The sequence below is a fragment of the Calidris pugnax genome, unplaced genomic scaffold (assembly GCF_001431845.1).
Source record: "Calidris pugnax isolate Ruff unplaced genomic scaffold, ASM143184v1 scaffold44, whole genome shotgun sequence".
Lineage (NCBI taxonomy): Eukaryota > Metazoa > Chordata > Aves > Charadriiformes > Scolopacidae > Calidris > Calidris pugnax.
In genome coordinates, this window is record NW_015094506.1 from 20,899,974 (window position 1) to 20,913,960 (window position 13,987).

General features: G+C 45.2%; 1 protein-coding gene across 1 annotated transcript; it reads right to left on the bottom strand.

The window, feature by feature from the left end:
- Positions 1-202: 202 nt before the first annotated feature.
- Positions 203-9,656, bottom strand: LOC106900940 (cathepsin E-A-like). Its single transcript, XM_014963248.1, has 9 exons — positions 9,588-9,656; positions 9,227-9,404; positions 7,028-7,145; positions 6,439-6,557; positions 5,819-6,018; positions 5,046-5,168; positions 4,244-4,388; positions 1,535-1,633; positions 203-1,431 (listed from the first exon to the last, which is right to left on the bottom strand). The coding sequence occupies exons 1-9, from the start codon at positions 9,641-9,643 to the stop codon at positions 1,252-1,254; spliced, it is 1,218 nt and encodes a 405-aa protein (XP_014818734.1). The 5' UTR covers positions 9,644-9,656; the 3' UTR covers positions 203-1,251.
- Between the last annotated feature and the right edge of the window lie 4,331 nt (positions 9,657-13,987).

The window sequence follows — 13,987 nt, forward strand, 5'->3', positions numbered from 1 at the left end:
AGCTGCCAAGATGTTTTGGGGCTTTAGGGGGAGACAAGCAGCCCCAACACGTCCTCCTTCTCCTGTGCAGGCCACAGAGCACACTGGATTTTCAATAGGTGTTGCACCTTCTCTCTCCTCACCCTCCTCTCCAGCACGGGAACCACTGTGAGACAACACAAAATGAAAGTGAAACAGCACAAAGACCAAAGCAAATTTTGCTTGGTTGAGTTTTATTCACGTGTACGGGGGCAGCGTCAGCTTTAGCAATCCAGACAAATACTCTAACGGGTACAATTTAGGTGAACCTTCTTTTGCCAAATCAGCGCAGCTCCCTGGGGTGGTTTCACACCTCTGCCAGCGCTGGAGCTGCTGCTGCCACAGACAAGAAGTGGCTGAGCAAAGGGTGGTAGATGTTCAGTGCTGGTGTGTTGGTCTCTTAACTCATCTGAGGTGGAGGGACACTGTGGTATCCCTTTGGAGCTCCTTCTGCAAGGGTCTCGGTCTGGGTTTTGGAATGCAAATAGATGCTGCTCCCAGCTGCCCGCACTGCCAAGGGGCAGAGGTGACAGATGCTAAAAGCAGCAGCTGATATAAGACGTTAGATGCTGAGACCCAAAACAGGAATAGAAAAGTGTCAGGGGAGAATGAACCCAAGACAAAAAGCAGGTTGGAGAGAGAGTGTAAGGAGCAGGAAATTGTGCACAAGGAACAGTAGTGGAAATAAGTGGTCATGCAGGCATCAGTCAAATTCCTCTTTATATAAACCGGTTGGAGCAAGCCCATATAAAGAGGATTTAAATGGCACAAGGAAATGAGGTTGGACAAAACCTCAACCATAGAGAATACTGAGGAAAAGGGAAGCAGTAGGAAATGAAGTGGAAATTAGCACACAAGAATCAAAAAGGATACCCGGACCAGACCAGACTGGGATTAGTTTCCTCCATTCATAACTGCCTGACACTGTTCAGCATTTTTATCCCTCCTGCTCTTTTGCAAATCTGAGTGCTGAGCTGTTTTCACTTCATCCTGAGAGCCGTGGTGTCATTCAGTTATTGAGGAAAAATGGTTTCTCAGTTGTAAACATACAGAAATTGAACCAATCTATATAATTTGTGGCAAGGATCGCTCCAAAAATCTTTAAACCCTGGGGAGGGGGGAAATACACAACTGCATTTCGGTCCAGAGTTTCAGTTAAAGCCCTTCTTCACACGTGTGTTGAAGATCATTACATTAATGTTCACATTAAGGCAGAATAAATGTTATTAAGACTCAATAGTAATCCTTCCTATGAACAGCTTTTGCAAATCCCACCCTGTCATTGCCACGGTCAAAAATGCAGTAAAACGCAGACATAAAGACATCTCCTAAAATCCAGAGCGGGCCGGAGCGAGTGGTGATGTCGAGAGACTGAAAGCCGCTCATGCAGAAGGTTTGGTCTTCAACAGATTCCTGGAAGGGAAAGCACGTGTCCCTGCGGCAGCCTGCCCAGCCCCGGCACGGGGAGCGAGGAGCAGGGGACAGGGAAGGGGAGCAGGAGGTGACACACACGCACCTTTATGACGTACTGCTCCGCTGTCAGCTTGTACTCGTGGTGCCCGATCGTGAAGCTGATGTGGGGCAAGCTGGAGAGTCTTCTGCAGTCTACAAGAAACTGGATGCAAGGCACTGATTGAGACGGGATAGGTTTGCCTTTTTTTGAAGTATTGCCCCTTTGAATTCAAGGCTTTTGAGGCAGGTAAGAGTGAATTTACTATGGAGAAACAGCATCGGGCTGTTATGGCCCAAGTTATGGCCCAACACTGCTTTCCAGCTTCCCAGCTCCTGCACTGGGTCAAACCAGCCCAGCAGCCCAGACCCCTGCACCAAAGCCCCGGGGACTCAGGGCTGATGAAAATCCTTGAGACCCCCAAAAGAGACAAGGTGAAGGGGGACTCTGACACGCCGCCTGTACAACTCAGAAGCAAAACTGAGGGTGTGAGCCCCAGTGAACCCAAGTTAGCAAGGTTTGTTGAGCAAAAGTCCTCTGATGCTCTCGGTGGAGGGAGTTGCCTCCAACCCACACAGCCCTGTGGCTGCAGCTCACCCCACTCCTTCCCATAATATCACTGTTTTAGTTAAAAAAAGGCCAGTGAGGAATACAGCACTTTATACTCATATTCTACCCTGGAGTGGGATTTAAAGAGCAGAAGGAGGACTAAACTCTGGCATGGTCATTAATTTTCATAAATAATACATTCACTTACAGTAACACAGAAGATCATTTCCTGGCCTTTCTAGTTATTTCATGAAACAACTGGCGTGTTAAATGGCACTGCAGAATGCTCCAAGCCCCAGAGGGATCTTTGCTGTAAATTGTAGTGTTTAAAGTCATTGTTTTAGAGGTTTCCTATAAGGAAGAATCTACTTTGTTGTTGTTGTTAAATCTGCTTTATGAAAACATAGCCCTAAATCTTGTGTATACTTATCAGGTGTCATACCACTAGAAAAAAATAAACCATGGGATACAGAAGACAAGGGTAAAAAAGCCAGTATAATGGTTCATAGGATAAAAGAAGCAAGACATAATTCATTTACATAGCCAGTATGTCCAGAACAAATTAATCCTCCCTGGAAAGAGATAAAAGTTCTGGTAAAATCACTGATGGATGCACCCACTTATACTGGGGTAAATTTAAGCCAATATACTCAGCTTGTCTGTAGTTGCTACAAAAACAGTCCTAGAAAGTCTTATTTTCAGGATGTGTCTTTGCAGAATCTGTGATGCTGGCTGAGTGCTCTTACATCAGCACTGGTGTATATAAACTTACACTGCAATGACCTGCTTCTTGTTTATATTACACTAATATTAAGTGCCTTGGAAAAACGTATTTTATCTCTATTCATTAGTATGTACCATTATAAACCCAACTTGTTATTAAAGTATATTGTTTGGCATTTTTCTGAAAATGTGAATAAAAGCAAAAGTTAAGGTTTAATTAAGAAAGAACCAGAAGCCTCATAAGTTACACAGATGCAACTCCAGGTCCTCCTCTTACAAAAGGAGGCAGATTACAAGTACACCTTGTCTTTGATCATTCCCCAGTGAACCAGGCAACCATAACACTCTCCCAAGTGCAGTTTAGGGTCAGGATCAAGACAACTGCAAAGTGAACAGCAACTGGACACGGAAGCTTTACTTGGGGCACTGGAGCTGTGGCAAGGTGGTAACTACCCGTGGGAGTCAGCCAAGGGCCAGCAATAAGGCACAGTAAAAATAAGCTGCTCTCTTCCCAAAGGCGTGTGGGGTTAGCTATCTCAGGCTCATTATCTCAGTGTTTCAGAAGTTATAAGGGTTCCATCATGCCATCTGAAAATTGCCAGAGGGGAGAGGTAAAGGGCAGCATAGAGGTGTCTCAGCCTGTCCCACAGGCAAGACACTGGGAAAGCCTGACCTACCTTGAGCGACCTCGGCTCACACAAGCTCCCCAGAGAAGCAGGGGGGGCTGGGGACAGCCAGGTGTGGGGCCAGAAAGCCAATGAAGCAGTACATCAAGGCTGCTTTGGGCCACTGGAGGAGGTGGAGGTGCTCCTCAGAGGGCAAGAAGAGGTAGGCAGTGTCAGCAAGGCGGATGCAGGAGAGAGCGGCAGGGAAGAAGAGGAGAAACAGTGAGGAGACAGATAAATACGATTCAGGAGAGAGAATGAGAGACAGTGAGGTCCATCCTGCACCCCGTGGCTCATCTGCCAGGAGCCAGCATTGTGAGCCTCACAGCTGTGCATGTCCCCTGTAGCCCCGGGCTGACTCTGCCTGTTCCACTGCAAGCTGACAGTGAGAGGTCCTGTCAGTGGAGCGATTGTCAGGCTGCAATTACAGTATCTTTCCCTTTCCATTTGATGCTGATGGGGCTGGCCGTCAGCACCGAACCCCTCCTGGCTCAGGGGAGTCAATGGCTATAGCTGGGGACATTAAAAATCCTCTGATTTTCCAAAAGAAAATTCTCTCTGATGTAGAGTACAGGTTGATTCCTCACACAGTTGCCGCCATTATTTCCTTACACACCACTGCTGATGAGTACAGGAGAGGACGTGGACATTTGGGAGGAGGGCTGGGGCAGCAAGGCAGATGGGTCCAAACCAGCTTGGCTCTGAGTTCAGTGCTTTCCTGGAAACAAGGCTTTCCCCGAGACCTTTCTGAGCAGTTATTTTCCCACCCTGTAAGCTCTTTGCACCAAAAATCAGTTTCTCTTCCTCTGTGGCTGTTTTCTGGCTGTATAGTTTTTACCTCTCCAGTATGCGATGGACTTGCCCCAATATACTCCTGCAATCGCCGGATTTGTGAAGAGGGGCCGGTGATAAGAGAAGTGCCTGAGTCAACGATGGCTTCGCAGCCGTGGGAGCAAAATGCCACCCGGCCCTGGATCTTTATACTGCAAGTAAAAAACAAAGCATCTTTAAGCAAATAGCAGGTACACTGTGACTGCAGCAGCATCTTATTGAGAGCTGAAGTACCAGAGTATGGACTGAAGTCAAAACTCTCCAACTTTGCCAGTCTTAAAAGACAAGACTGCTTTTAGAGAACAAGAAAGTAACAAAAGGGAACTGCATGAGGAAGATCTGCAGACCTGCTTTTCTTTCTTGGGACTCCTACAGCCCTAATCATTTGTCACCTGCTGACAAATTTGTCCTCACCCACAGGTGTGTGTCCTCATTGATGTACACGGCAAGAGGAGGAATGAAGGGATGCTGACTACTTTGTCCAAGGTTAACAGGAAAGATGAGAGCAGGACCTGGGGATGGATTCAGTTCCTTAACCTCAACTGAATAGCCCACCAAGAGTCAACTTGACCATTGGTGTGTCCTATTAAAACATGGTAAAATGCTGTCCCAGAAACCAGCTCCACATGTCACAGCAGATCTAGAGCGTTAATAATCTCCAGTCTCATCCTGGCAAACCTCGTCTTTGAGAGACACAAAGGTAAAACACTGCAGCCAAGTCCTCCTACATCTGCATCACTAGGTGTTTCTGCCTCTGCGGGTTGAAGCATTTTCCATGAGGTGAATTCCACCAGGTATTTAATACATACTTGCTCAGATGTATTTGCCAGTAGCTCTTCTCGGTGACTGGGACCCAGTGGATTGAACCTTTGTAGCGGGAATGGTCTATCCCTCCCAGGATCAACTCACCACCATTCTCAGTGTCATCTCCTCTGAAAGCAGAAGACAGGTTAACACCGACATGGAAGCGTTCCAGCACACGCCAACGAGATTACGGTTAAAAAGCAAAAGACAAACCACAGCCCTTTCTAAATTCAGATACGGATGGCTGAAGGGGATTATTTCTAAATTATAACTGCATATGTCCCAACTCAGAGCCTCCAAACAACCTCTGAGAAGACTTGCTATGGGATGCCAAGGGCTAACAGGCATCAGGGTTGAGCCAGTTGCTGCTCTCACCTCAGAATTAACCTCAGATAAATTGATGGAGTTACAGTTGGGTCCACATGAGGTTACAACATTTCTTGTCTGAAGTGTGGCTACCTGGGTGTAGCCTGGCATTTCTGTTCATCTCCACTGGCCAGAAGGAAACCTCCAGCAACTCAGACATGGTCAGTCTGAGCTGGGAGCTTTTCTTTTGTCTATGACTAGCTCCAACAAGAATAACTGTCCAAAAATTCATGGTCCTCCCCAGCACATTTTTCCTCTTCTCTCCATATTTTTCAGTGTCAAATTGAAAAAAAAGGAAAAAAGAAATGGGGAAAATTACTTTCTAGAACTGAAGATTTATACAGAGGCACGGTTGTCTCAACAACTGAAATAGATTTGCTTCTTTTTTGGCAGTGCCACTTTAAAGACTGACCTTTTCAGGTAGAAAGAGAAGACTGGCTCCTCTACCAGCTTCTGGTTCATGATGCTGTCAAACACGGGCAGAGCATTGCCCACTGCTAAGGAGGGATAGCCCAAGCCCAGCACGCCATCGAAGTGGGCAAGGGCAAAGGTTGTTCCTGGCTCAAACACCGACTCACCGAAGTCCTGTCCCTTGATGGAGATGTTACTTATCTGTTTGGTACAAGTGAAAGTAAAGACACCATCAATTACAAGAAATCAGCCACGTTTCAGATCCATATCGATAGATCCATTCAGTTTGTAAAGCCTGAGTATCCTCATCAATAAAACAGGTGCCCATTCGGCAGGTCGGCTGCACCGGTTCCTTTTAATACCTTAATTCTGTGGAAGTTTCTTCATAAACCCAGGACAGGACACAAGGAGAGAAGCAGAAATGCAAAATAAAAGCTTGGGGATTTGTCTGGGTAGCTCAAAGCCAGGTCAGCACCCCAACCTCTCAGTACCCAGCTTGGTGAGACCTCCCCTTGCACTTCCCTAAACCAGGGAAGGTTTTCCAGGGCAAGGACAGTCTCCAAACTGCCGTGGAAACCTGGCTGACCTGGAGGCTGACACCGTCATTAGGCGGAGGCTCACCTGCAGCGTGTCTTTGCCAGCGATGCCCAGGAGCTGTCCCGTGCCGTACTGCAAGGAGAAGGCTTCCCCTCCGTGCTCATACGAATCCGACAGGAAGGACTTAAATTTCTGGTGCACCCCTGCACAAAAGAAACGACACTTGTGGACCGAGGGGAGGTCCCAGCAGCATCCCCGAGAACGAACCAGCCGAGACGCAGGAGAGCCAGGTTTTTTGCTTGTCTTGTGAGGAAGCTGTCAATGGATATTTTTTTTCTGTTTTCAGAATACTTCAGGGGTTTTAAAGGCAAGTGGGAAATACAAACAAAACAGGGCGTTTTCATGGCTATCTGCAACTCCCCCAGGATTATTTTCATGCCTTTCACCTCATGGTGTGGAGGGATGCTTGGCAGCTGCTGCCGGCACCTTCCCTGGCTGTGGGGTGGCACAGAGGGGCAGAGATGGAGGAGCAAGCTGGGGAGGGGACAGCGGAACCTCGGAGGTTCTCCAAATCCTCCCCTCCCAAACCCCTGCGGCAGGGGGGCCATAGGAAAGGAGAAATGGCCGAGGTATCCAAAGCACGAGGAGCGTGAGGGAGGGTAACATTTCTTACTGCACGCTTCACTGATGCAATAAGCAGAAGGGACCCAAAAATTGGAGGATCCGGTGTCAAACACGACGGTGAACCTCTGGGGCGGCGTGCCGACGCTCACAACGCCGTAGTACTGCGCCTGGGGGAGGAACAACCCCGTCAGCCCCAGCCTGCCTCCCCCTGAGCTAGTCCTGAGGAAAAGGCAGACTTGGGGGCGTCACCCAGCGCTTTCTCAGGGAATTCGGTGCAATTTCATCTAAATTCATGTAACTGCATGCCAGAGGGAGGCGAGTCTGGCTCCACGAGTGGCTGTGGGCCGCAGACCTCACTCCGTCTGCACAGATAGCAGTGTGGGGTTCTCAAAGCCTTTCAAGCAAATGCTCAGATGGGTTCCCCATGAAGTCAGTGAGCCCTCTTGCCCCATTTTCAGTGGTTGCAAGGTCAGCCCCAAGACAAAGCTCTTGCATGACCCTCCAGGCTTCCAGGCAACTCCCTGCCAGTGTCAGTAAGAAATCAGTAATACCAAAACACCACGACCTGCCTCTGCCAGTGTCAAAGGGCTCCAACCCGCAGCACAACTGCTGTCACAGGTGGCTGGGCTCTTTCCTTCATTATTAGCAGCTATTAGCAAGTTAGAAAATGAATTCTTGAATTCTGTTGCAGGGACTGTATCTAACATACTGAACAAAGTTCATCCAGTGGACAAAGACACCACTGACCATCCTTGGATACCAATTGAGGGTAGAGATAATCTGTGAACATGTGAATGCTGGAGTGAAGAGCTTATCCACATCCCGAATGAAAGTGTCTAAGTGGCCCTATCTGGCCCTGGAAGAGCACTTCAGCATTAAGAGACCTATTTTTAGGAAGAGGCATTTCTGGAATTCAAACGCAGATAGAAAAGCAATACCCAGTGCCAAGCCTTTTGTAGCAATAGAAATATTTGAATATGTATCTTCAAGTGCATACTTGTTAATTAATACACTGAATACAGTTTCTGATCCTGGAGTTTATGGCCTGAATGAGATAATCATGAAAATGCAAGCATGAGTGCTGTTTAAGAGAATATCCGGCTATAAAGTAGGATTTTATTCCTTCCTGTATTAAAAAAACCTTTATTGATTAATCTGTGAAGTGAGGCAGCCCTGAGACATGTTGGTAAAAAAAAAAAAACAAACAAACCCCCAAACTCCCACAAACACACCATACTGAAACCTCCACAAAATCGTTCCTGGTGCTAGCTGGATATGCTAACTGTGAGGATTTTAGTTTGTTATTTTGATACTTATCCCTCTTTGATAAGCTTTAGAGCAGGCTGAAATATTTTAGTCTACTTTTTACTTCTTCATGCGCATCTCTAGCTCCTCTCAATGTATTTATTTATGGTCCTCAAGCATGAGCAAGTTCTTGCTGAATTAATTTGCCTTTCCCTTCCCTATTCAGATGCAGCCTCCACAACATTTCTACAACCTACCTTTCCTTTAGATAGGCGTAACAGAAGAACCAAATAAAACAGGAAACAGAGACCAACCAAGCAGACAGAATGCTAAACCCAGGAGTTTACAAAATGGTTGACCTGCTGACTTGCCTGTCTGAGGTCTAATGAAACTCATATTTTTCCTTTCTCAGTTTAGATGGTAAATGCAGCCAGGTTAGTGTGAGATCCAGGTTGGTCTCTAATATTTAACACATATTAAGCTCAAGAGATAAAAGCAGAAGGATAAACATTCTACTTGAGTCTTTAATATCACTGATTTATGATTCCATGTGATCAAATAAATGAGATTTAGGGGATTTTTTATAACATGCAAACATCCAAGTTTCTCCTAAATAGAATAGAGCTAAATGAAGTAATCAGATTCTGCTACTGAAAACCCAATTCTGAACTAAGATTGATACAGGCAAACCTTCCACACTTGTTTGGACCCAACCAAGTCTAATACAGATCTATACAAAAATAAAACTTGTCACAGGACTACCACCACAAGACTACATCAGATTTCTTCCCTGGTCCCATGCTAACCTAGATCTATACATGCTTTATGTTGCAAAGCAGTAAACTAAATTTTAATGATCTAATATTGATAGCATAGAGAACGAGCCATCTCAAGCCCTATAATTTCATTGAGAAACTAGATTTGAAATGTGCTGGGGAAAAAAAAAATCTGCCTTCAAGAGAACAACAAGTCCTTATGATTGCATTACCAAAACTGTACTTACATTCATGTAATCATACAGCCTTTCTGAAGCGGTTCCTACTGATAAAGCAATATCTGCAGGGAAGCAATGCAGGTACCTCCGGGCAAAAACATCTGGGTGGTGATTCCTCCAAAATTCCTCTAATTCTCCCTTTTCCTTCAGCTGTTTCTTGATAGATTTGAATCGAACAAGAGGGATTCTACACAAAAAAAATAAACACACAAAAATTAACCGGTTTTCCTTTCTAGAACTCTCAGATACTCTGTGGGGTTTTTTTTTTAATTTATCTATTTTTGAGACCTCAAGTACCAACAAACACGGGTCATCCCAGGAAGCCCAGGAACTGAGACACGTGCCAGCAATGTGGGCTGTGTTTTCTTACCGTTCCATGGCCAGGGTGAAGGGGATGCAAACCACAGCTAACAGTAGCAGCCTCATGGCTCCAAGCGGTTCAGAGTCTAATGACACTCATTTACTCAGAAGTCCCTTTTTTATACCCCGTTGTCAGCAGCAGGCTGCTCGCCAGGTCAATCAATCACAGGAGGTCACTGCTTTGGCAGAAAACCGATTGATTTGCTCTCAGAGGAACTGCTGGATTGTGCAAATAGTGGTGTCCAGTGGAGCTACTGAGCCACAGATAACCAGGGCACAGTCTAGACCAAATAGGCATTTTACTAACAATCCTTAATGTCTTTTACATAAATATAATAAAAGGGGTGAGCTTGGTTCCCATTAGTATTGGAAAGAGGAGGTGGTCCAAGGACTTGCCTGGTTGCCTCCAAGCTGCTTTTCAAGCTTGCTTTAGTGACAAGTGGCCCAGAAGTGTCCGACTCAGAGAAAGAAGATGTAATATATAACTGTTCCCCTTTTACACACAGACATTTCAGCAGGACTGAGCAGATGGACACTTGACAAGGCTGTGACAAGTCTTCCCCTAACAACTGAAGATTAATTCCCTATTTACGGGAGAGCTTCAGTCCAAACATAAACGTGATTGCCACCCCCAAAAAAACGGGTCTTAAAAGTCAAAAAGATGACAGCCTGTGACACACAGTAATAGCCAGGGGGGTTGTACACATTGCAGCAAGACATTTGGAAGCCCTCGTTTGGATTTATTTTCCTGCGAGTTTCCTGAGGTTAGCAGTTCCAACCCCTGTCTGACACTCGGGTTTGAGTCAGGCTGGCAGAAAAATAATGGTGTCAAAAAGAGACTCTGATCTGACAGAGAGCAACCCCAAACCCATTAGCTGCCTGAGAAGAATCTCAGCATTGAGACTGCAATTTACTTAGGAGACTTTTTTAGTCTTTCTTCTGCATGAGAAAGTGCAGTGAGCAATTACATACTGCAGCATAGCACACATTAAGGCTAAATTTGAATAATCAGCCATTTTTTTGCTCAAAAGACTATGCTTGGATGCTGGGAAAAGAGCAATAATGATTATTTTCCTGCAATACATCACTTATTTAAAATAGACTGCTCACAACGTGAAGGCGAACTGGAACTAGGTAACTCCTCCCAAAGACAGCAGATCTGTGAAAGTGTGTAGTGAAGAATGAATGTCAAGAATGTGGAGGAGGCAGGACTTGCAGCAGAAATGCTCCAGACAAGAAAAAAAAAAATGCAAAAAACCCAAACACATGGTATTTGTGAGAGAAGAAGGGGTCTGACCTGTCACAGACTTTAAATAAATGTAAAGCAAATCATTATGAGCACACACTAAATACATTTTTAAAAACTATTCCTTTAAACCTCCTTCCTTGCTATATCAGGTTGATTGAGGAGAGGCATGAGAGTCTAAAATCAATTATTTTAGACCTCATCAGCCCCCTAGATTTTTAAACACATGGTTTGCTTTTTCAAACTCACCTCCAAAATTGTGAGGGCTACAGAGCCTGTTCTCAGCAAAGGCTGAGCCTGGTGTCCTCACAGAGCTGCATGCAGAGCTTTAGAGCTGAAAAAGGACCAGTGTCTCTATTCTAATGTTTTGTTTATTAAAAAAAATAAATCTAAAAAAAATGCAGGAATATTAACACAGCTTTTATATTGATTTCCATTTGATTGTGATTTTTTTTTTTTAATTGTCTAGCCCTGAGCAGCTCTCTGTTTCTTCTGGATTCGGAGGTTCTTTACGCATGTTCTCAGCAAGCAACCACACTTTGTCCCTCAGACGTCTCAGCCACCGAGCTGCAGGAGCTGGGTACTGGAAAGGAGAACGGTGAGCAATAGCTGGGGTCGTCTGTGAACTTTCAGAAAGCAAAGGCATTTCTCAAGGAGCCTACATGTGCCACCTGACGTACAGCAGAGCAGATGTCATGCCCTCTGGTTGGGCAGTGTCGCTTTGACAAGAGCAAGACAATGTCTGTGCTGAGCGCCTTTATCGCTTGAACTTTTCCTCTAATGCCACAAATGCTTCTGGGAAGTCATGAATGCTCAGGTTTGGAGGGCATCAGGATAACTTTGAAGACGTAAAGCGGCTTTCAAAACACCGCCCTGGGTCTACTGAGGGGACTGCCTTTGCCTTGGAGCTTCCACTGAGTCGCTGATCCTCAGAAGGATCAAGATTGTTCATTTTATTGCAAATGTAGCCCTTTATTAACTCACCACAAGAAGGTTATTTTTTCCCAAATGCTCTGATCTCACAGTGTGTTCCAAGCAGACTTTCATTTAGCCAACAGAGGTACAAAATGCAGCAACAAAAGGTCATTGTGACTTTTTTTGATAAGCTGGAATAATGATTAAACTACAATGCAGAGGATCCCTAAGAAATAGTTGTCTACAGTTTAAAAGTTTAAGGAGAAATGATTCATGTAGAAAATATATATACTTATCTACGTCTATAGACATAAGGTATATTGCAAATTCATTTCTCTCCATATGAATTATGAAGAATAATATGCCTAAACAATATTATTAATATACTCTTACCTAGGCTTTTATGTTGTTCTGATCAGCAGGATACCTGAATAGATTTGTTTAAGGGACATGCCTTTGTCATGGATGTAAATTCATTATTATTTCTGCCAAATGCATTTGGTTTTCCACACCTGTAGCCTACAGTGCCTTAAGAGGGCCGGGAGCCTTGCCTTTAGAAGCCGCCACGGCTGCTTAGAAATGGAAACAAGGAGAAAATGAGGAATATTTTTCTTAAAAGTCCGATCTCATTCCAGGGTAACTGCTTGGAAAAGGATGCTCTGTGAAATCCCGGGACGACACGCTGCCCACAGTGGTCCTCTGACAGGGCACGTAGTGTTAAAGCAGTAAAGAAGTGGCTGCTCTGAGATGCTCATTCAGCAGCAGCTCCTGCTGCCGGGATGCTACGCCTGGCACGTCCTTGCCTTCTGTCATGAGAGAGAGTATTTTCAGTGCCCCTCTTCCACAGCACGGCCACAGATGACTGTGACGTATCTTTGCTCTCCAGGCTTGATACTCTGCCCAGCTCCTCCATCCAAAACCTATTTCACGGCACTCAGGCCACAGCGCTCGCTGTTCTCCATCCTGCTGCAATGCTGGTCCCCAGATGCCCTCTCCGTTGTTCTCCTCCCCCAGGAAAGCCTCCATACATTTTGTAGCACCACTGCTGCATGGCACAGCCACTCATCTTGCAGGGAAATGACCAGTGAAGATCCTTTAGCCTATACTCAACTGATAACTAAGAGCTTCTTTACATGTGAAAGCAAAGCTATTACCAGATTTGACCAGATATCCAGAGGCCACCTTAACTGTTCGATATTGCCTTTTTCTCAATCTTCTGTTTGTTTTTTGCCTTTTGTTTTTCTAAGAATACTTGGCTTCCAGCAATCACGTATTTCGGTTGTGCAGCACCCAACACCCAGAAACTGACTGCAGATTGTTTGAAGAAAGTATCCTCCCTAAAATATGGGAAGTGTGGAAAATGACAGCAATGAGCTGTAGATATCAAAGCAGAGAGAGAGACAGCTGGCAGAAAGGCTATTTCACCTTAAAACACTGACAGTTTCCACACTCAAAGATCATAGTAGACCCATGGCCAACACACAGGTAGGACAATCCCCAAGAAAGCTTAAATCAGCAGCAGCTTAAGCCACCAAAGTATCCAGAGGTGCCTACACATGGGAAGGCTCCTCCTAGAAATCAGAGGTGCTCCTGACCTGAATAGCTATGGATCTCGCTGAAAGAAGGAGGGGAGCAGTTTACACCATCACATGTAAAAAGTCATAATTTTTAACATCTCACTCATAACAAGTGAGAATCTTGATGGAATCAAATCCATGGTGGTTTGTTGCCAGGTTTTGGTACGGGCACGGGAACTGCAACGGCAGAGTCGGAAGGAGGCAGGAGAACAGCCTTGGCAGGTTGTGATAGCGAGCGCATTAAACTGGGATTGGGACAAGAAGCACAACATAATGTAATGAAAAAGGCCCTACACAGCCATGAGTGCCAGAGGCTATAGTAAACACCATTAAATTAGGAACATAAAGAGTAGAACAGCTCAAGATAGCGGTTTGCCAAGTATTTGTGTTAAAGGTTTAAGATAAGTACCGGGCGGCAAGTTACACTCCGAAATTATGTATTTGGCACCTCACAAAGTAAATCCCTAAAAGTGCCACTCATCTGGAAAGTCAGTCAAGTCTTGACAGGTATTTTAAACAACAATTCGATTACATCCGACGTTTCTGCTGAAAGTTTCTTGAAAGCTAAACATCTGAGTTTAAAAACTTGTTTTTCTGGGGTGTTTACTTTCCCAATCCAATCCCGGCTGCCAGCACCAGCTGCACATCCAGCACCGCCAGAGCAAGAGGTGA

Bases quoted from the DNA above. Each gene is read 5' to 3' on its own strand.
- LOC106900940 (XM_014963248.1), bottom strand. From the start codon at position 9,643: ATGAGGCTGCTACTGTTAGCTGTGGTTTGCATCCCCTTCACCCTGGCC. The intron at 7,146-9,226 runs GTAAGTACAGTT...TTCCTCCCCCAG, and splicing joins GGCTGTATGATTACATGAAT to GCGCAGTACTACGGCGTTGT. The intron at 4,389-5,045 runs GTATGTATTAAA...TTTTACTTGCAG, and splicing joins TGGCAAATACATCTGAGCAA to TATAAAGATCCAGGGCCGGG.